The following is a 26,884-nucleotide window of genomic DNA, read 5'->3' as shown; positions in this document are numbered from 1 at the left end:
ATTTGACTGGTATAACAATTTAATACCTGATGATGATAACGTCTACCAATGTACCTGATAGGTACAATACACTGGGATTAATATTACCAACACAACTAAGGATTCGAGATGAAACATGTTTTTGAAAAAATCCAAAATCCGAAATTTCCTCAAAACGTAACAAACTCCTTGTGTTACGGGCCGTGGTTCACCTCGTGGCCGCCGACTCAGAAGAAGAGCTTTGTAATTAAAACGGACAAAACCAAACACACAGTATATACTACTGCAATAATACCATCCTGATTCGACCCTCGAAGATCCGGGTTAGAATAGGTCTTCAGCAACTCATGCTTACCGTAAAAGGCGACTATGCTTGTCGTAAGAGGCGACTAACGGGATCGGGTAGTCAGGCTCGCTGAGTCGGTTGATGCATGTCATCGTATTCCATTGGCATAGACCGATGCTCATGATGTCAATCACTGAATTGTCCGGTCCAGACTTGATTATATACAGGCAGCTCTCATATAGCTGGAATATTGCAGATTGCGGCGTTCAACAACAAACAACCAAACACACAAATTTACTGTACATGAATATATTCATTTGTATGAATTATGTTAGCTGTGGAGGCTGCGGCACAATACTTATGTGAACAGACAGCGTACATTCACCAAGTTATATTTTAATGATACACTGACTTCAATTCTGCTCAAGGGTGTATATCCACCCTCGTGTAAGGGTGCATTAAGCACATGTACAACAGGTGCCTCAAGCAGTTGAGGTCGTTGAGAAAAAAGACTTCATCCAAAAGCATTATCCCTTCCCAGGCTGAATTCACTGACACATTCGAATCCCTGGCCGATTGTACTTGTTGTTACTCTGCCTGGCGGGGGCACGGGTGGCCCAGTCGTCTAAGGCGCCGCGATTCGCTGTGCAGAGTTGCGTCCCTTGGGCACGCCAGAAACCTAGGATTGTGGGTTTGAATCCCGGTTCTCCCCGATTATAATTCTAGGTTTGTCGGCACCATACCCATGCTCGTGGGTTTCACCGAAGTGGTAAACGCTGAGATCTGTATCACTTCGTGCTTTCCTCCCACATTAAGCTGACACACTGCGATATACTTGAATACTGTTAAAAGCGGCGTTAAACCCAACTCACTCACTCACTACTTTGCCTGGCGTTCAGCATTGATGGGATAAAACAAGGACAGGCCGGCTCGGAGTATAAATTGTCTGAGTGGTTTATCCACGTTAAGCTGGCTTGTACTATAAAACCAGCATAACTCTGGACTAGTACATGCAGCCACGCACACGTGCGTGGATATAAAAGAACCCCATTTCATATCACATCATGTAACTCAAGCAGGAACAGGGTTGTTAAGAATACGAAGGGAGGTTATCTACACGTACACGTATTGGATGCATGTCAGGTACGACAAGCATTAGAAACATCGTAAATTATCAGCTAAGAGGGTTTATCCGCAAAGCTCGTGTCGAACTCGGTCCAAGGTATTCTTGACATTTTGACCGTAATCCTGAAACCGGGATGAAAGCTTTGATCTGCTGTGACGAACCAAACATAATGTACACAATCAACTATTATTGTCAAAACCAGGCGAATGCAATTAATGGAAACATTTTGATTGTTTCAAGTTTCAATCAGATTTATTTTTATTCTTTCCATTCTCTGACACAGGGATTAAGCAGACCATGGCTGATACATAATTTGAGACTGAGGAATGTTAAGTCTTCTTTCAGGTCGGGTATTCACAGACTATTTTCTTATGTCGTACGTCTTAGTAGTGGGGTCAAGGAGAAAATTTCCCTTTTCAACACCTTCTTTGCCCTTGATGGTGATGGCGGTGCCGTCGATGGTGTCGTCCTCCATTGCCAACAGGAACGCCTCAACCACCTGGTTCACCCTTGAACGTACAGAAGAACATAACAAATGTTGAATTTCCTATCCGAACATAAAATAAGTAATAAATCCATTATTTCGTAAATACTACACCTGTCTCATTCTTCCAGATACGTTCATTTAGTGCAGTCGACAGGCCTTTACAGTTCTTGTTTGATACCATTTCCTTGATCACGCACAAGCGGAGGTGAGTTTCGTAACAGTTATGGTTTAACGTCGATTTTGACAATATTCCAGCAATATCATGGGAGGGGACACAAGAAATGGTTTTGACACATTGTACCTACGTGGGTAATCAAACCTGGGCCTATGACTGACCAATGAACGCTTTAACCACTAGGCTACCCCAACCTCCTCGTATCTAACGAGAACGAGTGTGCTTTTGTATTTTTTATGCATGTAAAGTGTTTATATGGGTGTATGTATTTAACAATTTTCGTTTCCGTTATTTGTAACCGTGGCAGAGAGTAGCTTCGTAGTATTCGTTGTAGTTAAACAACGTGTAATGGGGACTATATATGCTCAGTGCAAAACAATCCGGAAGGAAATGACATTTAAACGATTGATATTCTGGTATTACACCGTTTTAACCCGTGTAGAATGGGTAAGGCTTCAAATGGTTACAACAGACACCGGTTTGGCAAGGGCACGGGCATAGCGCGTTAAAATAAAGATATTAATTAAAGCCACTGTCGAAGTCAAGCCAGGGGGATCCGGGCCTTGCGACGGCTAAGGGACGCAACTCTTTACACCCAATTGCGGACCTTCATGTGATTGGACCAGTCGCGCATCTGGTTGCGCATTATAAATATATGCCACAACATGAACAATTCTATAACTAACGTGCCAAATAAAGTTACCTGATGTTATTATTTGTGCAAAAATTAAAAACATATCAACGATTGACACATTTCTTTGTATGAGCAATAATCGCACTGTTGCTGAGGTCCCTGGTCAGTTTCAGAATATTATTGATGCATGCTTACGTGCAGTAGGAAACCTGTTCCATAACCTGCTTGAAGTGCTCGATGTTAATCATCTGTTCATCAGTCACTTCCAGAAGAGCTGTCTTGGATCCCGATGGGCATATGCTGACCAGGCGGACCTCAGCGGACGTCAAGTCAGGATTTTGCTGATGAAATATATAAATGCATAATTAAGTATGCTGTAAACACATTTCCAACCAACCAATGAAGTATCATCTGCGGTCACTCACCTGTTCCATTGTTTGTTGTTTTACGCCACACTCGGCACTTCCAGCAATATTCCAGCTATATGACGGCAGTTTATAAATAATCGAGCCTGGATCAGACAATACAGTGATCATTGTGAACATCGATCCACGCAATTGAGATACGATGACATGCATTAACCAAGTCAGCGAGCCTGGCCACACTCTTACATAGTCGCAATTTACGGCAAGCATGGGTTGCTGAAGACCTATTCTGACCCGAATCTTCACGGGTCAAAACAATCAAGTGATTGACCACCTGTGATTGCTCCATTGAAGTCTTTCCATTGAATGACGACTTACTGTTTGTACATTGTGACTTTCAAACGCGAAGTAGAAATAAGGTTCAAATGTGAAGCGATTTTTTTAGATGGCACTGCCAGGATCGACATGACTGTGATATGTATAACAAAATTATTATAATATAATAATTATGTACAAATGTATTTCTTAATTGCCCCTCAAATTGATTGTGTCGAGCGCATAGAAGACTCACTTACTGCCCAACTCGCCGTGAAATGATAAACAGCACTCTTACTTGCTCCATAGACAGGAAACCAGTATGTAGGACGCAAACCTTCAACAGAATTGTAGGTGAGCTTAATACTGGCATTCGAAATTCATAAGGTCAACGCTAGACAATAACCAGTCTCCATTATCTGCCGACACAGAGTCTGTGGGGCGAAAAGGCAAAATAATGAAGTTACAGTAAACAACGGTTATAACGAACACGCTTATAACGAACTGACGGATATAACGAACTAACTTTTTAGTCCCGACTATTTGCTGTAGTTATGCTGTATATATGCTTATAACGAACTACGGTTATAACGAACTAAAAACAGTAGTCCCTTAGAGTTCGCTATAACCGTAGTTTACTGTATATGAATAGATCACTGAAAATTAGTGATGATACAAGGTACAGGCGAAAAAGGTACCCACGTTCTGTCCCACCAGTAGCAGCCCGCCACTCGCACAATATCCCAAAGAAATTGACTAGAAGATGTCACATCAACTCATTATCATTCATTATACACATACATATAATATCAAATGTTTGTTTTGTTTGTTGTTAACGCCATACGTAGCAATATTGAAGCTGTATGACGGCGGTCAGTAAATAATTGCGTCAGGACCAGACAATCCAATGACTGACAACATGAGCATCGATCCACGCATACCCCATGGAACATCTATGTGCACCATAGCCCAGACGTGAGGTCCAGAAAAACAATTACACATTGAACGAAAGAAATAACAATGTATGACCTGCCATTGAGTGAGTGAGTATGGCTTTACGCCGCTTTTAGAAATATTCCAGCAATATCACGGCGGGGGACACCAGAAATTGGCTTCACACAATGTACCCATGTCGGGAATCGAACCCGGGTCTTCGGCATGACAAGCGAACGCTTTAACCACTAGGCTAACCGACCGCCCCACCTGCCATTGAAGCGGTGTTGATGATGACGCCGCCTCTACCCCCTTTGTCCTTCCTCATGTGATTCAGCGCCATCACGGTCCCTCGCACAACGCCACCCTGTATGTAGAGGAGAAAGATAAATAAAGAGGAGAAGTATAGCAGTGAGAAACACCACTGAGGCATACGTTTGAGAGAAGCAGTGGGGATTGGCTGTGTTGACTCTGTCAGGTGGGTTGTGGGAAGGGGTGGGGCGGAAGGGGGTGGGGAATGTTGGTTCTTACTTATAGTTTACTAATGCTTTGAGCGTTATTAAACACAAAACAGGCAGTGTTATTAGAACAGGAATACAAAGTCATCGACACCTCGTCCTTTGAGATATGTGCATAAAATCACCTGCAGCATGTCATATTCCTCGTGTGATGTATGGTATCTTATTAATCAAGAAATATTGAATAGTTATGAGTTATGCTTTGTAAAATGAAACCCTTCAGCTTTATATTGCCTTACAAACACAAAAGCAAAAGCATATTATATGACATACACGTTAATGTTGACTGTCCCATTCAGAAGGTTCAAACAGTATAAATTGTTATATCGATGCTGTGGATGAAGTTGATAATAGTAACACAGTGTAGACCCGTGAAGATCCGGGGTTGAATAGGTCTTCACAAACCAATGTTTGACATAAAAGGTGACTAAGCTTGTCGTAAGAGGCGACTAACGGGATCGTGTGGTCAGGCTCGCTGACTTGGTTGATGCATGTCATCGTATCACAATAGCGTAGATCGATGCTCATGTTATCAATCACTGTATTGTCCGGTCCAGACTCGATTATTTGCAGACCGCCGTCATATAGCTGGGATATTGCTCAGTGCGGCGTTAAACAACAGACAAACAAAAGTAACAGTAGGAGAAGTTTCACATACTTACGAAGTTGATGTCGAGCTGTTTTTCCCAGATAGATTCATCCAGTATGCCTGCATTGTTGCACATGACATCAATTCGACCAAATTTTGTCACGGCAGATTGGAAAGCATCTAGATAATAACATGTCCATATGTTTTATGAAGGACTTTATTAAGAGGTGAGGTGAAATGGCTTACAACGTTGCATTGAAGAGAATTATTTCCCTTTATACAGGGACGTGCGCGCGTGCATATGCCGGTTTTATAGTGCTAGCCAAGTGAGATACCATGCCGCAGTTTAAGATGGATAACCCACTCACACAGTGTGCGGAATCGTCGAGTCCTTGTTTTATCCCCTGAATGCCGTGTGGAAGACATGGTAACAACAAGTACCAAGTACAAGTAAAATTATGCTTTTTTTCTAACGACGCGGCCGGGGATCGAACCACTGACCTTCCGCTCTTCGGGCAAACGTTTTATCCACTATTTTATTAAGTTAATTAAATTAAATAGAATAACCTTGACCTGCTTTAAACATCAGTATGAGTCCAAAATAATTTTGTTTCGAAAAAGAATTTTTATTTTAACGTGTAGCAAAGACCGCCCCAACAACAACGCCAAACAACATTGTTTTCACCAGCATACTAAACCAAATCTGGACCTGACAATCCAGTGATTCACATCATGAGCATCGATCCACGCAATTGGGATACGATGACATGCATCAACCAAGTCAGCGAACCTTGACCACCCGATCCCGTTAGTCGCCTTTTAAGACAAGCATAGTCGCCATTTATGGCAAGCATTGGTTGCTGAAGACCTATTCTACCCCCGATTTTCACGGGTCTCACCTCAACATGAAAACAATTCAGGCAATTCAGTGACAATAGCTCACATCTCTTCATTCCGTCTTGGTCCAATGCTGTTATATTAACAGAAGTTTAGTTTCTAGCCGAGAGTCCCATACTCACAGCACGTTTTCCATATTGTAAGATTGAGTGAGTATGGTTTTACGCCGCTTTTAGCAATATTTCATCAATATCACGGCGGGGGACACTGGAAAATGAGCTCCACATATTGTACCCATGTGGGGAGTCGAACCCTGGTTGTCGGCGTGACGAGTCAACGCTTTCACCACTAGGCTACCCCACCGCCCCTTCATAGTGTAAGACAGATCCGCTTCTCACCATAAAACGCAGCAGCATCCGACACGTCACATCTGACAAAGACGACATTATCTGGTCCACAGGAAGCTTGAAGTTCCTTGGCAGTTGCTTCCCCAACCTCGACGTTCACATCCGCAAGACAAACCTAAAACGGGAAGACACGTACAAAATATATATCCTTTTTCTATAATGTACATGTACTATACTGATGGTCGCCCCGTGAAGATCCGGGTTAGAATTAGACACAATTTATGGATAACAACTTCTTTAATACTGTAAAGGCGACGTTCGGTGTACATAAAATAGCCTTGATCTCTGTTGAGTGATGGCTTGTGGCTGCGAATGTAGACAGCTTCTGTTAGTCTTCAGCAAACACCAACAAGTGATGATATTTCAGTCTTATACAAAGCCTATATATCAGATTACAAATGTCCAAACTGCATGGCCCGTACATGGGCTTAATGGAACCGTAGGCAGATAACCACAAGGTCTTCATTCATTCAACAAAGCATTCATCACAAGGAGTGGTGACTTCATGCCACTTGGCAACAGAACAGATCTGAACAAAACAATGGTTTTACATGTGAAATTGAAAGGTATATAATTATGCTTTGTTTGTTTTTTTATTTGTTGTTCAACGCCGCACTCAGCAATATTTCAGCTATGACGGCGGTCTGTATATAATCGAGCCTAGACCAGACAATCCAGTGGTTGACATCATGAGCATCGATCTACGCATTTGGGATACGATGACATGCATCAACCAAGTCTGATCCGGTTAGGTACCTCTTACGACTAGTCACCTTTTATGTCAAGCATTGGTTGATGAAGACCTATTCTACCCCGGATCTCCACAAGTCAGTTATATATGCACATGAAAATATTGTATTTCATTCACACACTGAAAGTAATTATGACATTTTGAAACAAAGTAAGACAAGACGCGACCATAACATGGAATTGTGGTCGTAAAGTATCCTCACCTTTGCACCCTTCTTCAGCACTGCTTCAGCCACAGCCCTCCCGAACCCCCTTGCACCTCCAGTGATGAACACTACTTTGTCTTTCAGCTGCATCTCGGTTTACGTTATGCTGCAGGTAAGGATATATATACACAAATAGTGACCCAGGCATCGGTATATTACTAATAAGGATGTTGAACAATGTTTGGAACGCGGTCTCTTCACTTTGGACTACCCAATCCACCCTGTATATAAGAAACCGTCCTAATCGGTGGAAAGTGCAGGTGAAGTTAATTGGTTAACATTACCCAAACAGTTATAAACATCTTCCTGGATTGATGTGTCACGATACTTAACTGGCCATTTTGCCGCTAACGCTGGAGTAGTGCTTCACCCACGGTGGAGCCGACTCATAATTGTAAAATGCATTAAGGGCGAGGGTGCGTGCACACACGTGAAGTCGAACAAAACATAGAGAGGCCTATTGTATTGAGGCGCTATAATTGTTTTTATTAAAGCCTTAAAGCTTTAAATAATTAAAAGTTGGACTCGCCCAGCGTGAGAATGCAAGAGTGAACATGACTGTTACCTGTTTCACCTGATAGTGGGTACACTGTGTGAAGCCCATTTCTGGTGTCCACAGCCGTGATGTTGCTGGAATATTGCTAAAAGCGGCGTAAAATCATACTCACTCACTCACTCACCCGTGATAGGAGATAAACCGGTCTATACTGACACAACAAAACAGTATAGGCACAATGGGATACACCTCGGAAATGAAATAAAACCATAACACGGATATATTATATTTATAAAATAACACAGAAGAAACATATAACAACTGTTTTGGCAATATTTTCAAATTCAATCAATTAACTACAGACTGGTTGTGTTCTGACGCTGATAAAATCTGATTAAACCAACTGGTCCGTTCAAATACACAGCTGGCCCGATCTGAGTATACAGTGGGAATTACAAAATTAATCTATATAGATATAGGTTGCCACGTGCACGCCAGTCTAAATACATAAACAGACAGCGGATGAAACCATCTGTTACGTAACCAGCTTCTGCATCAACAACAGGACATCGACTCTGGTCTTTGAATTTCCTTTGGGGGCCCCAACGTTGCAGTACGAACTCAAGTTCTGGATTTTCTCCCAGAGGAAATATCCCACTGAGCTCATATACGGAGGGTGCGACAAAGGGCGGACATCGGAGTAGAGAACCTTCGCTTGTGTAGTTTATACCCCAAGCGGCCAGCCAAGGCTATCAAGTGTATTTTTTAACCAACTGTAAACCGATACTACGGGTTGGCATTTAAACTTACATACGTAATAAGACCATCATGATAAGGTACAACGTCTGCAAGTGGTCTATTAGTTATGGTAACTAAAAACCAGAGGGAATTTAACATTACATACACAAAAGCAATAGCAATAACAGGGGGCGTTCCTTCGATATGGAACCTGGCGTATATATATATTTATAGACTGATATCTTTGCAAAGTTTCACATTTGATATGTAACAGAGTTAAACTCTCGAAATGAACCTAACTCTCATTTCAACATTTCATCATATGTCCGACCCGTTGCCTTGTAATGTATTAAATATAAGCAACAAAGGCATTTCCATACTCAAGCAATAAAATTCCTGAATAGCAAACTCATTCAGATCGGCTCTTGCCTGAAAGTTACTTTAAAGTTTCAAAGAAAGGCTTGGGCTATGCTCAATAAAAGAAACTAACCTTCATTTCTACTTGAATCCGACTTGCTGACTTGGAAACGCAACAATACAAAATTAATTAACATTGGCATTTTCAACACTGTTTACCTGCCTGTGCAACCTACGAGACGAAGAGACACCGATGATTTGAATCACTATCACATGGTGACGATACGAGGTGTTCGCGAAAGGTTTGGGGTATACTGCCACACCCGTCGTACCCGTCACAAACACATGCAAAGGCAAATCATATGTTCACCTGAACAAACGCGGCTACAAACTCAACTTGAAAGCAGGCTCAAAATACTTATCACTGTCAACAAATGCGTTGACTCCCATATCACAACAAGTGCAGAAACCGTGTACATGTCTTCGTCTGTCTTCCATGTTCGCTAGCCTTTGTGTGTATATATCTACATACGTATTAACCAATCCTCTCATTAATGATTATGGGCTGTTAGTGTCCTGCATGGTTGTAACTCACCGCTTTAACTTTGTGGCAAACCCTCCGACATCGAGCACTGGTCACCAGCTCAGTTTGTGTACTATGAATGTAGTCTTCATGACAAGACCAGCTGCTGTGGCAACGGTTGTGCATGCCAATTGGCAATTAGTTTAGACCTTATCACACACGAACCATTCTAATGAATAAACATGCACAGGATTGTTTTGCACGACGACTTATCACCCATTAGTGTGTATCTGTTGACAACACGAAGATATACTTATATAAAAATGATATGTTAATTTAAGACAAACAACAATATTTTTAAAAAATAATGAAAAGACAGAAATGACATAAATAACGTTTCGACTGTGGCAGGTTTATGTTAAAGTATGGGAGTACGAACACCTTAGCGCTAAGATCGCGTTGTGCAGCAGCATCCTGGTCTGTTTTCAACGTTCATACGGTGTACGAATCAATATCTGGAACTCAAAGGAGGGAATTTCTTCAATTTTTACTGACTGTTTAGTACGCTTCTTACATGCCTAGGGGCGGTAGGGTAGCCTAGTGGATAAAGCGTTCGCTCGTCACGCCGAAGACCCGGGTTCGATCCCCGACATGGGTACAATGTGTGAAGCCCATTTCTGGTGGTCCCCGACGTGATGTTGCAGGAATATTGCTAAAACCGGCGTAAAACCATACTCACAGCTTTTTTTCAGTCATTGTCGGTAGGCATTTTTAAATAATTATATCTACAATTACATGTTACAAAATGCACAGATGCGGTTACTACAATATTCAAAGGATGTGTGGCAATACATTTCGTGCAGAAAACACGATAGAAATCTACAAAGGGAACCAAGTATTACAGTAGTAAACAAACTGCTAGAGTATATACAGCGCCATATATTGTTCGGTGATTCCGTAATTCAGATCGATAACCCACTCAAAACACTGGACTCTACCCATGCCGCTTCACTCAGTATATTTGCTGACACCAAAGAGTTCGCGCAAAATTTAACATTTGAAACCTCACTTGCGCGTTCGGTTCCAAATTCAATCTAGCGCGGTTAAATCTACAGGTAACGTAGCTCTACATTGAAAACACAGTGTCATTATGTTTATCTCCTAATTATAGGCAGTTTACAGCAGAGCTGTCAACGAACAAGGGCGGTTGGGGTAGCCTAGTACCCTTATTTGGCAGGTTACTTATAGCATTGTTCATGTTGTGGCATATATCTATAATGCGCTACCAGATGCGCGAGTGGTCCAATCACCTAAAGGTCCGCAATTGGTTAAAAAGAGTTGCGTCCCTTAGCCGTCGCAAGGCCCGGATCCCCTGTTTGCTCACTTGACCTCGACAGTTGCTTTAATTAATATCCTTTATTTGAATGCGCTATGTTTGTTGGTTGTTTAACGCCGCACTCAGCAATATTCCAGCTGTATGACGGCGGTCTGTAAATAATCGAGTCTTCACCAGTCAATCCAGTGACTGACATCATGAGCATCGATCCACGCAATTGGGATACGATGACAAGCATCAACCAAATCGCCTTTTACGGCAAGCATGGGTGTGCTGAAGACGTATTCTAATCCGAATCTTCACGGATCCCGTAGGCATGTGGCTACATGTACATGTATATGCAGACCTGTGCAGCAGGACTGTACATATAAGCCTCACGTCACAGTCTTCTATGACTTACAATGAATTCATGTGCTATATCAGATGCCTACCGAAATCATGGGTTGCTGAAGACCTATTCTATCCCGGATCTTCACGGGTCAAACGCGCTTTGCCCTTGCCAAACCGGGGTCTGTTTGGTTGGGTACGAAAACGAAAATTATTAAATAAGAAGACCCATATAAACATTTTAGATGCATAAGAAATAAAATAGCACACTCGTTCTCCTTAGATACGAGGAGGTTGGGGTAGAAGCGTTCTCTTCTCACGCCGAAGACCCGGGTTCGATTTTCCACATGGGTACAATGTGTGAAGCCCATTTCTGTTGTCTCCCTCCGTGATGTTACTGGAATATTGCTAAAAGCGACGTAAAAGCGTACTCACTCACTGTCAACAAACATGCGAACACAATCAATTGCAGCTGCGCCACTCGGGGTATAGGACTTTGAGGTTTAATGCGTACCTCGTTAGGTTTTATACTACTCGCCTCCGGCTTATGGTAACTATACCTAACACGGGACGAATAAAACACACAATCCGAGTGATACTGCTACAACGCATTTATCTGGTTGACATGTTCCAATATGCAATAAATAAAATTATTGTATTAGAATTATAACAAATTGAAAATTGACCTCAGGCAAACTTTCATTGGGTGCTGTGTCACATGATTTTTATTGCGTCGTAGTTTTGCTTCGGGATGAAAGAGATTTATTCTCTCGCTCAAACATCCACGTGAAGCCTGTTTTCTTCGTGGCGGGGTATAAGGGATGTATTCTCCTGCTCAGAATATATTTCCCTCCCAGACGGGATATGTAGTATGTTATAAAGATCACGTGAACTTATCAGAGATCGTCATTCTGACATAGAGGTAAGTTGACACTCTCTTCACAGTTGACACGTTAAGGAAACAGTAAATACACGTATTTAGTTGCCGCAGTTGTACTTGCTATTATAAAAAGCACAACGCACAGCATTAAGTGTGCTATTTAATTCGTGGAAACTATCTCTTGGTTGTCGTTTAAGGTTCATGATCTACAAGGAAGTATTATGAATCAGGCAGTTATTGTTTGCCAACACTGGTGTACGTGTTATAACTGTTGTTATTTACATTGTAAGTCAGGGCAATACTTTAACATATGATTATTCGACAAACCATTTGTCCCTCCCATACTTTAAATTATATTGGACCAGGGTATTATATCTATGATATGAATTGATTAAAAGCACGTAGGGGCGGTCGGTGGTTAAAGCGTTCGCTCGTCACGCCGAAGACCCGGGTTCGATTCCCGACATGGGTACAATGTGTGAAGCCCATTTCTGGTGTCCCCCGCCGTGATATTGCTGGAATATTGCTAAAAGCGGCGTAAAACCAAACTCACTCACTCACTAAAAGCACGTAATTAGTGAGTGAGTTGGGTTGGCAGTATTGTACAATATTTCAGTTATACTAGTTTGTTAGTCAGCTTAACGTGTAAGGAAAACTGTAAGTGATGCAGGTCCTTGGTGAATCCCATAAGCACAATTACATGGTGTTGACAAACCAAAATCGATTGTGGCAGCGACTCCGGTATTCGAACACATGATTCTGACACGCCTAAGGGGCACAACTCTGTCAGTGATTTGCGGCGTCTTGGACGACTGGGCCACCTATGTCATATAACCGTACAGACGTTCATAACTGAAAAGGCCGAATGCAGTTTTGCATGGAGTTCCGTTTGTTTATCGCACGGGCAAACCATGATTTACAGCAGGGGAGTGATTGAGATGGAAAGTCCGTGACGACGAACAATTAATTTATCAGGAAGCCAGGAAGCCAGGGATCCACTTACACAGGATGCCAGACACACCAAGATAAACCACAGCATCCCGAACGCGGGTCAGGGGGAACCTTCTGTCTATTTCAAAACTCGGCTGTGCATCAGGTCTGGAACCTTGAACAGCTTACAACCTGCTCGTTCAAAGAGGCGCTAAAGCTCGAACAGGTCGTTGTCGTGGAAACACTACAAAATGAAATTTAGCGAGATTTCAGCTTTTTCACTGTTTGTTAATCGTACATTGGTGATACCCGCATTAAAGAACATAAGACTTCAACAGCCAAAGCAGACAGCGAATCAGCCCTCTCAGACCACCTGCAAAAAATCACTAGCCATCAAATACACTTAGACAAAGTCCAAATCCTCTCAATCAAAACATCCGGACTTCACCAAAAGAAAACTTGCAGAAGCTATAGAAATCCACCGTTTCAAACCTTTGATCAACAGAGATCAAGGGAATTACATCTCGTCTGCCAATGAAGATCTAATCAAGCTATAGGCTATTTTAATTAGGATCAAATCAGCTTGTCACATCTTTTTAATCACTTTTCCTCTTCATCCTTACATCTGGCTTCATTGCCCGTGTGCTATGTGTTATTCTTACTGTACATTTGACATCATCCCGTTATCTGTATGCTACTTGTTATCAATTACCTGTTGTTGTCAATGTTACTCTGCTAGTTATCACAACATATCATGTATATATTCCTCTCATCGCTTGGTTTTTGTCACTCCAGCTTGATAACAGTGTAAGAATCTACATGGAAACGTCGCTTTATACAATAAACCAGAAGTTGTTATCCATAAAGTTGTACGTTATCTAACTTACTCACCAACTTCGAGAATGCCAATCAAACAGTTAGTTTATCACTGCGGTATCTAAATAATTGCATCTGAGCAAGACAAACTAATAGTTGACACTTTTAGGCATTTTTTTATCCACGTCGTCGAATGAGTGAGTGATTTGGGTTTAACGCTAATTTTGAATAATATTCCAATTATAGCATGGCGTGTCAGCTAAAAGTAGGAGGAAATCCCGAAGTGATATAGGTCTCAGACGTTTGGCACGGGTTTGGTGATGACAAACCTAGAAAAATCATCGCCGCTTTGTATTTACAGTATTCTTATTATATCATGGAGTGTCAGCTTAATGTGGGAGGAAAGCCCGAAGTGATGCAGGACACGGACATTTACCACTTTAGGGAACTCACGAGCACGGGTATGGTGCTGACAAACCAAGAAACACAATCGGGGCGAACCAGGATTCCAACCCACAATCATGGCGTGCCCAGGGAACGCAATTCCACACAGCTTACTGACTTGATATTCACTAACTTGATCTTCGATCATGGCAAACAATATGATAACGCGCAGGTTCAATCTAAGAAAGCGTTCAATTTGTGAGCCGCATATTCGTTATAGACGTGACCTCGTTTTAAACCATGGTTCCTATGTCTTTGATTGTACATTTGCTAACTGTACATTTGCTAAAACACCACTTGGCAATGACCGAACTTCCTTTTTCACCTTTAATTTTCCTTGATGTTCGAGCAATTTCACAAAAACACGTGTCGCCAACGGGATTCGAACCCGCGAAGTCCATACCATGCCAGAGGCTAATGAATGTGGTCTTCAGCCACGGCGAGATGACAGACTTATGTTGAATTAACATGATATAAATACTAACATCAAAACGAATAATTAATCCACACATGCTCTGAACCCATGACTGGACAGCTTGATGTTATCGATGTAAATCTGGTCTTTTTAAAGCTAAACGCATTTATGTGGTTAAATCAAAATGTTCGTGGCCACGTATAGAAAAAAAACGCATTCAGAAAATAAAACTTCCCCCTCTCTACTTTTACTTCGATATATTTGTCCAGTTATGGCCAGGCGGAAGCGCCACCTACTGGGTTGTGAGAGTGTGTGTGTTTTTCAGAGAGCCCCGGCAAACAGTGAAAATTACAAAGTTTACCGATAGTTTACCGAGACTGAAAAGACATTTCCCATGTTGTAAACCCCTGAATGATACAATGGTGTGGGTACGTACAGAGCTCGTCTCGGTTGTTTTCATGCTAGTTTTATGTCGTTCATGCTGAAGAGAGCACAACGACGAGTCGCCATGCACATTCGCGTGCTGTTCGTGCCGAGAAGGGCAATGACCGGTCTGAAGCTATGCTTGTTTACGTCGCTCCTTATGACATTTGTGAATAACGACGTACAGAAAAACTCGGGCCAAAGTCAACGTCAGTCAAGTCTGGATGGTGATGTTGGTGATGCAATGTGTCATGTAAAATATCGAAGGCCTGAGGCGAAATATTAAGAAATCATGTTTCATAGATCACAGAAGCAGCTCTGACATTATATGCCTTGTTGAAACGAGGGCAAGTGATACGGATGTATCATATACGGAAATCATATTGTGGGTAACATATAAGCATACGGATACCATCCTATTTCTGCGTACTGTTTACTTGTTTCCCGAGAAATCGAGTGGACATTCGAGAGTTTCGATATTCTGGAAAGTGACATCGTGTTTATAAAATCAAAGTCAGCTGACTGTGACATAGCTATCTTTTATAAGTTGCAGCAGGATCACGAGGGGTACATGGGGTTTTATGCGTCCCGGGTTAGGTTTTATACCACGAGCCTGCGATGATATTATTCATATACGTGTTGAGACCTCCCATTACACAAAACAATATGTATGAGACCACGTAATATGCTGTAAACATATGCTCGTAAGCTTTTAGATGTTATATTATATACTCTGAAAATAATGTAAGGGGTATTCGATGATTGCAGAAGATATGAAAAAGGAAGAACTATGATATAGGTTCAACATGATCTCATCGTGACAATCAGCGGAACATGCTTGCGGTGTATTCTAATGCCCCCTTTTCACTACGACCACGAATATCCCGAATCACACCGAATCGGAAACTTTGGAAATTCGTGATGATTCGGCCAATAATGCAAACTTTCGTGGCTAATCGGGTTGAAAAATACGAAGAATGCCAGCAATGGGTTAAGAAACATGGACGAATTACAAGATTCCTTTACGGATCAAGGACGAAGTTACGAATATGCCGAATGTTGTTCTTATTCAATTCTTACATGATTCGCAGTTGACTCGGGACATTCGTGGCTGTTTCGGGATGTTTTCGGGTTGAGGACAAGAAATGTTGGGAGCCACGAATTGCTAAGAATAGACAGGAATGCAAAAGAATCGATTACGAAGCTGTTACGGAACATAAGAATTAATTACGAATGGATTACGATACAGCCACGAAATTGCGATTCGAGGACCCTTCCACGAATGTTTTCGACAAACAAAAGCTATCTCGCCGATTCAACGAACTCCCGCGAACTGTACAAATGTTTGGGAATCAAATAATATTCATTTAAGAACTACAAGAAATGATTGAGATTTATCTACGAAGATGAAAAAATTCCTATTCGGGGTGATTCTGGATATTCGTGGTCGTAGTGAAAAGGGGCTTTTAAGGGTACAAATAACCAAGAAAGCCCACAGGGATGGGTAGCACAAAATAAAAGGGTTACTCACTCACTCACTCACTCACTCACTCACTCACTCACTCACTCACTCACTCACTCATCACATCAAGCTTACCACGCTCGTCAACGTGACACGACGTGATATAACTGCTTACATACACTTGCGTCTCACTCACTCGCTCACTCACTCTCTTCAAGCTTACCAAGCACTTCAACGTGACACGACGTGATGTAACTGTTAACAGTTGCGTTACACCATCTCACTCACTCACTCGGACCTCCATCACTTCCAGATCACCACGCACGTCAACGTGACACGACGTGATATAACTGACCATCACACTCGCTCACTCACTCACTCACTCACTCACTCACTCACTCACCGTACAGTTGTCCATTAAAGAACAAATGTTCAAGCAGATTAACGCCAGAAACCGTTTATACGACATATCCCTTTGTTTATGTACACTGAGTGAGGGTGAATGTTGTTTAACGTCACAGTCACAGTGAAAACACACTAAACAGTAACCTCTATGAAAGCGAAACCACCGGTGGTTTGTTCATAAGGAACTATGTTAATTCGGACGATTTCGCTGAGAACTATATACCGTCCGGATTAACGAGATTTTAGTGTCGTAGTATAAGATTAATTATCATTTCTTGTGTTGTTTGTGACGGTGTCATCATGAGAAAGGGAACAGCTCCATGCCTCAATATTAATCTCTTTTGTGTGCTGGGGGATTGCCCTATCCTTGGCCGTGTTGCAACGGATGTCTTGTCACATTTCAGTATTGTTTGAACATTTATAGTCATAAATGCTTTATAATATCACGCTATGAGGCCGCCTTTCCGGTCCCAGGATGTCTGTTGGAGTGGTGCACTGTGTTTAGAACAGTCACATATGCAGTGGTAATGGCAACTAATGATAGAAATAGCTAGAGCCCACTTAAAAAACAATGGTCAACTGGGTTAACATCTAGTGTTCGTCTATTACAGATGGGTTTTTTTCTGTTTGGAGTTATCCGTTTCTGGAATCAGGAAGACAAGGTACACATTACCCTATTGTTAAAATGTAGGTCTTGATATACGACTAAACGACCGTGTGTTGCTTATCGCCGCGTTCAGCTATATTCCAGCTAAATCACTGCGACCTGTAGTCCGACCAGTGATTGATACTGTAAGCAAAGATCCACGTCGTAGGAGAACTAGGCTCAACCAAGCAACGAGCCTCATCACCGACCGTCTTACGACCAGCCTATGTTTCTGCGGATTCTAACCCGACATCTCAAAGAGGTTTATTTGGTTACAGTTGGTCCTTGCTCATGATATCAACCACTGATTTGCCTTGTTCACACTTGATTATCAACAGATCACTGTGATAGAGCTGAACTATTCTGACAGCACGTTAATCTACATTCACTCACTCGCTCTTGCACAACACTTGGAGATCCCAACAATGCAAACATTACAAGTAATAGTTTGTGTGGTTGAAATATATGAGGATCACATGTTTTTACTTATCATACCCTGACGTGATGGATCGTGGATACGTTCAACCGCTGACTGTCAGGCAGACAAGGTTGGTTTGCGGAACGTGGGGAAAAAGCTTACTCCAGAAAAATATTTCGATAAAACCCCTTCACTCGAATATATCACGAACTGTCCCTAATATACACGTGGGCGCCAACTCCTTCCCCAAATGTCACATAAACAGTCCCTAATATACATGTGGGCGCTAACTCCTTCCCCAAATGTCACATAAACAGTCCCTAATATACACGTTGGCGCCAACTCCTTCCCCAAATGTCACATAAACAGTACCTAATATACATGTGGGCGCCAACTCCTTCCCCAAATGTCACATAAACAGTCCCTAATATACACGTGGGCGCCAACTCCTTCCCCAAATGTCACATAAACAGTCCCTAATATACATGTGGGCGACAACTCCTTCCCCAAATGTCACATAAACAGTCCCTAATATACATGAGAGTGCCAGTCCACACCCTCGAATATCTCATGAACAGTTCCATAATATTCATGAGGGTGCCAACCCCTCTCCCATATATCTTACTTACTTACTTACTTTGGAGATTTAACGTGCGCTTTCCGACTGATGCGTATTTCGCACACGGGCCCGACCAGGCCATTTAATGTGTTTCCGAAAGGGGCGAGGGTGGTATGTGCAACCCAAGAGGGGGCTTTAGGGGTTGCTTATATAGAATTTGGGAATTTTGAGATTTGGAATAGATGCTGATGGGGTTGGGGAGGAGAACTAAGGGAGCTGGGTATGGTGGATGATTGTTTGTTTATGTGATTTTGATTTGGTAGGTTATTATGGTTTTAGATGCGTTTTATTAGTTCCGTTTTTATTAAGAATACGCCTAAGGCCTTGAAGTTTTCTAGTTTATTTTGTGGGTTTAGTATTGCTTCTAGAGTGAGAGCCTTGTTTAGATTGAGGGTGGTTTGTAATGCGGTTCGATGTGTTAGGTAGTGTGTGCAGTGGATGAGTGCGTGTTCTGGGGTTTCTGGTTGTTTGCAGTGTGGGCAGTTACCTGTAGTGTGTTTTTTAAATTTTTTTAGGTGGTTATTTAGGTTGGTGTGTCCTGTTTGGAGTTTAGTGATTACTCTGTCGATTTTTTTTGATGGATGGAGAATTTTTGGTTTGGTTAGTGGTTTGCTGAGCACTCTTTTGATTTTGCTATTTGAGTTTAGATATAGGTTATGCCATTTTTTTGTGATTTTTTGTTTGTTTACACTTTTAATTTCTGATTTTGAGATGGGTAAGTTTAAGCTTATTTCTGGGATTTTAAGGGATAGTTTAGCTGCTTTATCGGCGTTTTCATTACCGTATATTCCTACGTGGGCGGGTATCCACAAGAAGGTTATTTGTTTGCCTGCTTTTGTTAGGTCGTTGGAGCTTTTAAGTATTTGATTTATTAATTTAGGTCGGTTTTTGGTATTTTTGTTTTGGAGGGCTTGTAGTCCACTTAGGGAGTCAGTAAGTATTAGGATTTTTTGGTTGTTTTTGGATTCTTGATTGTGGAGGGCTGAGGCCATGCCCATTAGTTCGGCCGTGAATATTGATTGGTTATTTGGGAGTCGGAAGGATTGTGTGGTTTTAGTTGGTTGTGTGGTATGGACTCCGAAACCCGTGTGTTTGGAGGTCGGATCTGAGGATCCGTCCGTGTAAATGTGACACCAATTTGGCCAATTTTTGTGTATGTATGCTAGTGTGGTAGTTTTAGCTATGTTTGGGTCGGTTTGTTTATTTATTTGGCTAGCTAGTGTTGTGTCTATTTTGGGTATTTTAAGTTTAGGGGTGAAGATATTTGATTGTTTGCAGTTTTGTTTAAGATTTTTAATTTGGTGTTCATTTAGGTAGTTTGTTATTCTTTGGGATATTGGGGTAAGTAAGGGGTGTTTACGAGCTAGAGCTTGGGTTTTAGGGCTGATGTTTTGGTTTATTAAGTATATCACATAAATAGTCCCTAATATACATGTGGGCGCCAACTCCTCCCCCAAATATCTTACTTACTTACTTACTTTGGAGATTTAACGTGCGCTCTCCGACTGATGCGTATTTCGCACACGGGCCCGGCCAGGCCATTTAATGTGTTTCCGAAAGGGGCGAGGGTGGTCTGTGCAACCCAAGAGGGGGCTTTAGGGGTTGCTTATATAGAATTTGGGAATTTTGAGATTTGGAATAGATGCTGATGGGGTTGGGGAGGAGAACTAAGGGAGCTGGGTATGGTGGATGATTGTTTGTTTATGTGATTTTGATTTGGTAGGTTATTATGGTTTTAGATGCGTTTTATTAGTTCCGTTTTTATTAAGAATACGCCTAAGGCCTTGAAGTTTTCTAGTTTATTTTGTGGGTTTAGTATTGCTTCTAGAGTGAGAGCCTTGTTTAGATTGAGGGTGGTTTGTAATGCGGTTCGATGTGTTAGGTAGTGTGTGCAGTGGATGAGTGCGTGTTCTGGGGTTTCTGGTTGTTTGCAGTGTGGGCAGTTACCTGTAGTGTGTTTTTTTAAATTTTTTAGGTGGTTATTTAGGTTGGTGTGTCCTGTTTGGAGTTTAGTGATTACTCTGTCGATTTTTTTGGATGGATGGAGAATTTTTGGTTTGGTTAGTGGTTTGCTGAGCACTCTTTTGATTTTGCTATTTGAGTTTAGATATAGGTTATGCCATTTTTTTGTGATTTTTTGTTTGTTTACACTTTTAATTTCTGTTTTTGAGATGGGTAAGTTTAAGCTTATTTCTGGGATTTTAAGGGATAGTTTAGCTGCTTTATCGGCGTTTTCATTACCGTATATTCCTACGTGGGCGGGTATCCACAAGAAGGTTATTTGTTTGCCTGCTTTTGTTAGGTCGTTGGAGCTTTTAAGTATTTGATTTATTAATTTAGGTCGGTTTTTGGTATTTTTGTTTTGGAGGGCTTGTAGTCCACTTAGGGAGTCAGTAAGTATTAGGATTTTTTGGTTGTTTTTGGATTCTTGATTGTGGAGGGCTGAGGCCATGCCCATTAGTTCGGCCGTGAATATTGATTGGTTATTTGGGAGTCGGAAGGATTGTGTGGTTTTAGTTGGTTGTGTGGTATGGACTCCGAAACCCGTGTGTTTGGAGGTCGGATCTGAGGATCCGTCCGTGTAAATGTGACACCAATTTGGCCAATTTTTGTGTATGTATGCTAGTGTGGTAGTTTTAGCTATGTTTGGGTCGGTTTGTTTATTTATTTGGCTAGCTAGTGTTGTGTCTATTTTGGGTATTTTAAGTTTAGGGGTGAAGATATTTGATTGTTTGCAGTTTTGTTTAAGATTTTTAATTTGGTGTTCATTTAGGTAGTTTGTTATTCTTTGGGATATTGGGGTAAGTAAGGGGTGTTTACGAGCTAGAGCTTGGTTTTTAGGGCTGATGTTTTGGTTTATTAAGTTTTGGATGAGAGGGTTTGATTGGGACGCGGCCCAGAAATTTAAGCTTAGCTGTTCCCTGCGTAGACTTAGTGGCATTTCTCCTGTTAAGGCCTGAAGTGAGGTGTAGGAGGTGCCATGTTGGGTGCGTGTAATGAGTTTGAGAGCCTGATATTGTATTGAGTCAAGTTTTTTGGATAGAGAGTTGTTTAGGGTGTTGTATATGGCGCAGCCGTAGTCTAGTTTTGATCTAATTAGGGATATGTAGAGAGAGAGGAGAGTATCTTTGGAGGCTCCCCAGTTAGAGCCAGTTAGGCATCTTAGGGTGTTTAGGTCTTTACTGCATTTAGTTGTTAGGTTTTGGATGTGAGCATCCCAGGTGAGATGTTCATCGAAAATAAGTCCTAAGAATTTGGTTTGTTTTTGAAATTTGAAATATCTCATGAACAGTCTCTAATATAGATGAGAGTACCAATCCCCCCCCCCCCCCCCCTCAAAAAAAAAATATCTCATGAGCAGTCCGTATATATATGAGGAGTCCAATCTGGCAGTTGCAGTTTGTACCCCAAGCGAGCAACACCTCCCAAGCCAGCACAGAGCATTGCCTGATAGCCAGCCAAGGAGAACTCCAACATCGGTAATTATCACGTCATCCTTTCAGCCTTATTCACATACTCTTACAATCACTCTCACCGTTTGTTTGTTTGTTGTTTAACGCCGAACCTAGCAGTGTTCCAGCTACAGGACAGCGGTTTGAAAATAAACGAGTCTTGGCCAGACAATCAGTTGCAGTTTGTACTCCCAGCGAGCAACACTTCCCAAGCCAGCACAGAGCATTGCCTGATAGCCAGCCAAGGAAACTCCTTCATCGGTAATTATCACGTTATCCTTATTCACATACTCTTAAAATCACTCTCACCGAATTAATCATAAAACCCCTAATCCTTAAATAACAACAACACTAAATAACCAACACCTTATCCTACCCAATCTCCCTAACACAGCTCGCACTCATTTCTACTCACACCCACGCCCACCACTCAAACACACCCTTTGACCCAACTCCTAAAAACAAAAAACACCTAATCCCCCCTTCTCCTAAACACAACGCTCGCTCTTTCCTACTCACCACCCACGCCCACCACTCACATACCTCCACTCCTTCGACTAAATATCTCTAAATCCCCGCTTTCCACTTGTCTCACCTTATCCCAGCCTTCCAGAATCAAACTTAATCTTCAATAAATAATCCATTTCCCAAACCCTCCTACTAAAACCAACAACAAATAACCACCGCAACCTCCTCCGCCTCCTAAATATAATAGAAGAATTAGCTAAATTGAAAAAAACAGAAGAAGACAGAGATATCTCAAGTTTAAATAAACCTATTTCATTCAGTGAGGTTGAAATAGCTGTTAATCATCTCAAGAAAGGTAAAGCTGTTGGTTTGGATAATATTCCTGCTGAAGTCCTACAAAATAATCACTGTATTAAGCTACTCCACAAATTAATACACTTTTGTTTTGAGAATTCAGTTGCACCTTATGAATGGAATAAAGGAATCATAAATCCTATTCCAAAGTCAAATAGTGATCCACTTGACCCACTTAGCTATAGAGGAATAACCCTGTTATCTATTCCATGTAAGGTATACACAGACATCCTAAATAGGAGGATTCAATCCTGGTTAGAAGATAGTAATACATTAGTAGAAGAGCAGAATGGATTCAGACAGAATCGCAGTTGCATAGATCATGTTTATGCACTTTACAACATCATCAATGTGAGAAAGTCCACTAAAAAGTCAACATTTGTGTGTTTTGTTGACATAAAGAAGGCATTTGACTCTGTTGACAGGCAATGCTTATGGTTCAAGCTTATGAAATGTGGTATAAAAGGAAAAATTCTTCAATGCATACAGTCACTCTACAACAATGTGCAATGCACAGTTAAATTAAATGACTTGTATACAGATCCATTTGATGTGAATTATGGTGTTAAACAAGGCTGTAAATTATCCCCAACTTTATTTTCTATTTACATCAATGATCTTGCTGAGGAATTGAAAGGTTTACAATGTGGAATTGAAATAGAGAACTATATGTTATCTGTTCTCCTATATGCGGATGACCTAGCATTAATCGCCCCGGATGAAGAATCTCTACAGAAAATGCTATGTATACTCAGTGAATGGTGCAGAAAGTGGAGGTTAGAAATAAACTGTGAGAAAACACAAGTTGTGCATTTCAGACCCAAGTCTACAATCATTTCAGATTACCAGTTTAAATGTGGCTTAAATGTTGTACCATATACAGAGAGCTATAGATACCTGGGCATCTGGTTGAATCAACATATGGACATGCATAAGACTGTAAAAGAACTTTGTAAATCTGCCAGTAGAGCACTATCTGCATTGTACACTAAATTTAGAAGTTGTGGTGGGATGTCCTATGAAGTGTATACCAAGTTGTACAATACCCTTATCAAGCCTGTTTTGTTCTATGGAGCTGGTATATGGGGGATTAACAAATACAGGGAGGTGCAAGTCATCCAAAACAAAGCTTGTAGATTTTTTCTAGGAACCGGTCAAAATGCTTCTAACTTGGCGATTCGCAGCGATATGGGATGGTCATCAAGTGATGTGGATCAAAAGATAGAATTATTTAGACAATTCTTCAGATGTGAATCAATGCCAGATAGCAGAATTCCAAATATTATTCATAAGTGGGCAATGTATCATAGTAAATCTCTTGATAAAAGAACTGAAATGCTGATACGAGACTTAAATGTGGATGGGATTATCAGTGACAGTGACAATAACAAGAAAAAAGTGAACTTACTGAAGGATATCTTGAAAGAGAAAGATAGTGAAACATGGTGTAAACAAGTGTGGGATGATGAGAACAAACCAAATGGTAACAAGCTAAGGACTTTCAGACTTTTCAAATTTGATGTGAATGTGAGCCACTATGTGAAATGTGTGAAGCGAAGGGATTATCGCAGTGTTTTATCTAAGTTTAGGTGTGGTAACCTCCCTCTATTAGTCGAAACAGGCCGCTATTCCAAGCCACCTATTCCTTTAAATGATAGAATATGTAAATTTTGTGCAGAAAAAAATAATTATGTTATTGAGGATGAATCACACTTTTTAATAGATTGTTTTGTATACAGTGACCTGAGATATCAACTACTACACAAGGCAGCTGAATTAAACCAGGACTTTTATTATTTTAATAGCATTCAGCAATTATCTTATTTGATGCAAGAAGTGATTTTACAGCCGCTTTTAGCAATCACATTATACAGCATGCATAGAAGGAGAGTGCATCTCTTCTAGTCTTAACATTGTATATAATATTTTTATTTTGTGTTTTATATTTAATAATGTTATATGTTTTAAATGCTTTTAGAGTGTCTCATAAGCCCTAGAGGCTGGATATTGTACTTTTAATGGCAACTTGCTTTTGTTTAAAATGTGTTTTATGTACAATATGTGACACTTAAATAAACATTTCTTCTTCTTCTTCTTCTTCCTAAACGCAAATCACCAAGTAAAAACAACAAACCAACTCACCTCCCCAAAACACTCCACCACCACTCACCACAACACACGCTCTCCAACACAACACCCAAACAATATGACTGACACCCGCAACGCCACACTCGCAGACATTCCAGCTCCTTACTCACCCACGCCTGCGGAAGCGCACAACACTTCTGGGAGGTCACTCGAAAACATCGTCCCGACCGAGTATGGCGAAAACACGACATACACCACCCCAACCAAACCAGCTAACTCGCCACCACAAAACACCAAAAAACGCAAACTCGACACATCCACTCCACCTCCATCGCCAACACCCTCCCCGGCCGCCTTCCTCACCACCTTCGCCCTCTACTTCTTCTCAGCAGGCTCAGGCACCACTCTCTCACTAGAACTTTCGGCAGACAAAATAGGACTTTGGTTCAAAAGACAAAAAATAAATTACAACAATATTAAAAAAGCCAACAAAGGATACCAGATAATCTTTCCTAACCGAGAATCTTACAACGCAGCAAATAAAATAACTCAAATATTCCACGTCACGGTAATCAAACAAACACCTAATTGGCAACAATATACACGAGGCGTAATTAGGGTTAACCCAAGGGAAACAACTGAGGACTTACAATTATACTCTCTAGAAGCTAACATAAACCAAGACCAAAACCCTCAACCCCTAATCACCAGCACGCGCAGAATAACCTCAACTAGAAACGGAAAAACGGTCCCAACCTCCATTGTCATAATCAACTTTAAAAAAACCGCTAAATTCCCTGAAGCCCCCAAACACATATCCTTCGGAGCCCACACCAACTTAGAAGTCAAACCCTATATAAAGCAGGTTAAGCAATGTTCAAAGTGCCTCAAATATAACCACACTGCTTCCCAATGCACCTACCCTAAAACTAAATGTAAAAAATGCGCACAAACAGACTGCCCAGGCACATGCACACCCTGGTGCATCCACTGCAAATCCACCCAACACACCTCACTTTCAAACCAATGCCCACACAGACACACACTCACCCAGCAGGCCAACAAACACATAAACATAGAAACGGCTAAAATCCAAACACGAAAATTTGCTACACCTGCATCTAAACCACTCCTCCCTACACCACACCCAAACACCATCCCACAAACAAACACCACACCCATAACCGACAGCTCTGTCTGGGAGCCCTACCGAGAAACCGCACCCACCTCACACACACAAGCAGCCACTCAACCAACCACGAACCCTCCCAAAACATCAACCCCCGCATGCAAAACAAACCTCAAAATGACCACCACAACACGACCCTCATCCAAGCACCCTACAGCCCATATGGCAACAACGCTCTCCCACAAGCAAGCACAACAACAAAACACAAACACTAAGAAAACATCAGCTACACCCATCCCGCCAACACCTTCACAACCCTCCACATCACATGCCTCCCCCATGGAAACTCAACCAGCTAAACCTAATCCAACCCATGACGAAGATTTCTCCACTACTGAGGAAACAATAGACACTACTCCAACTAAAACAAACCAAACTTCCCAACCAGCCAACACCCCAAACCTAAATAACCTCACCTTACTCCTAGCATATATGCATAGTCAAAACTCACCAAAAGCTAGTATGGAATCCTTCCACAAAGTAGCTTTCAA

General features: G+C 41.5%; 1 protein-coding gene across 1 annotated transcript; it reads right to left on the bottom strand.

The window, feature by feature from the left end:
• Positions 1-1,665: 1,665 nt before the first annotated feature.
• LOC139469331 (15-hydroxyprostaglandin dehydrogenase [NAD(+)]-like) lies at positions 1,666-9,852 on the bottom strand. Its single transcript, XM_071251475.1, has 8 exons — positions 9,794-9,852; positions 7,605-7,713; positions 6,643-6,766; positions 5,481-5,587; positions 4,571-4,667; positions 3,628-3,704; positions 2,883-3,028; positions 1,666-1,900 (listed from the first exon to the last, which is right to left on the bottom strand). Exons 2-8 carry the CDS (start codon positions 7,695-7,697, stop codon positions 1,753-1,755), a joined length of 792 nt encoding a protein of 263 aa, XP_071107576.1. The 5' UTR covers positions 7,698-7,713; positions 9,794-9,852; the 3' UTR covers positions 1,666-1,752.
• Positions 9,853-26,884: the final 17,032 nt, after the last annotated feature.

Source organism: Haliotis cracherodii, unplaced genomic scaffold (genome assembly GCF_022045235.1).
Source record: "Haliotis cracherodii isolate W230 unplaced genomic scaffold, xgHalCrac1.p SCAF_1, whole genome shotgun sequence".
In the NCBI taxonomy this organism is placed as follows: domain Eukaryota; kingdom Metazoa; phylum Mollusca; class Gastropoda; order Lepetellida; family Haliotidae; genus Haliotis; species Haliotis cracherodii.
This window is presented reverse-complemented; position numbering and strand designations above follow the sequence as displayed.

What these genes read in the sequence shown, in the direction of transcription:
- LOC139469331 (XM_071251475.1), bottom strand. Translation starts at nt 7,697, where the DNA reads ATGCAGCTGAAAGACAAAGTAGTGTTCATCACTGGAGGTGCAAGGGGG. An exon ending in GGATGCTGCTGCGTTTTATG is followed by an intron (nt 5,588 to 6,642) that starts GTGAGAAGCGGA and finishes GTTATTATCTAG; the next exon opens with ATGCTTTCCAATCTGCCGTG. An exon ending in AACAGCTCGACATCAACTTC is followed by an intron (nt 4,668 to 5,480) that starts GTAAGTATGTGA and finishes CTCTACATACAG; the next exon opens with GGTGGCGTTGTGCGAGGGAC.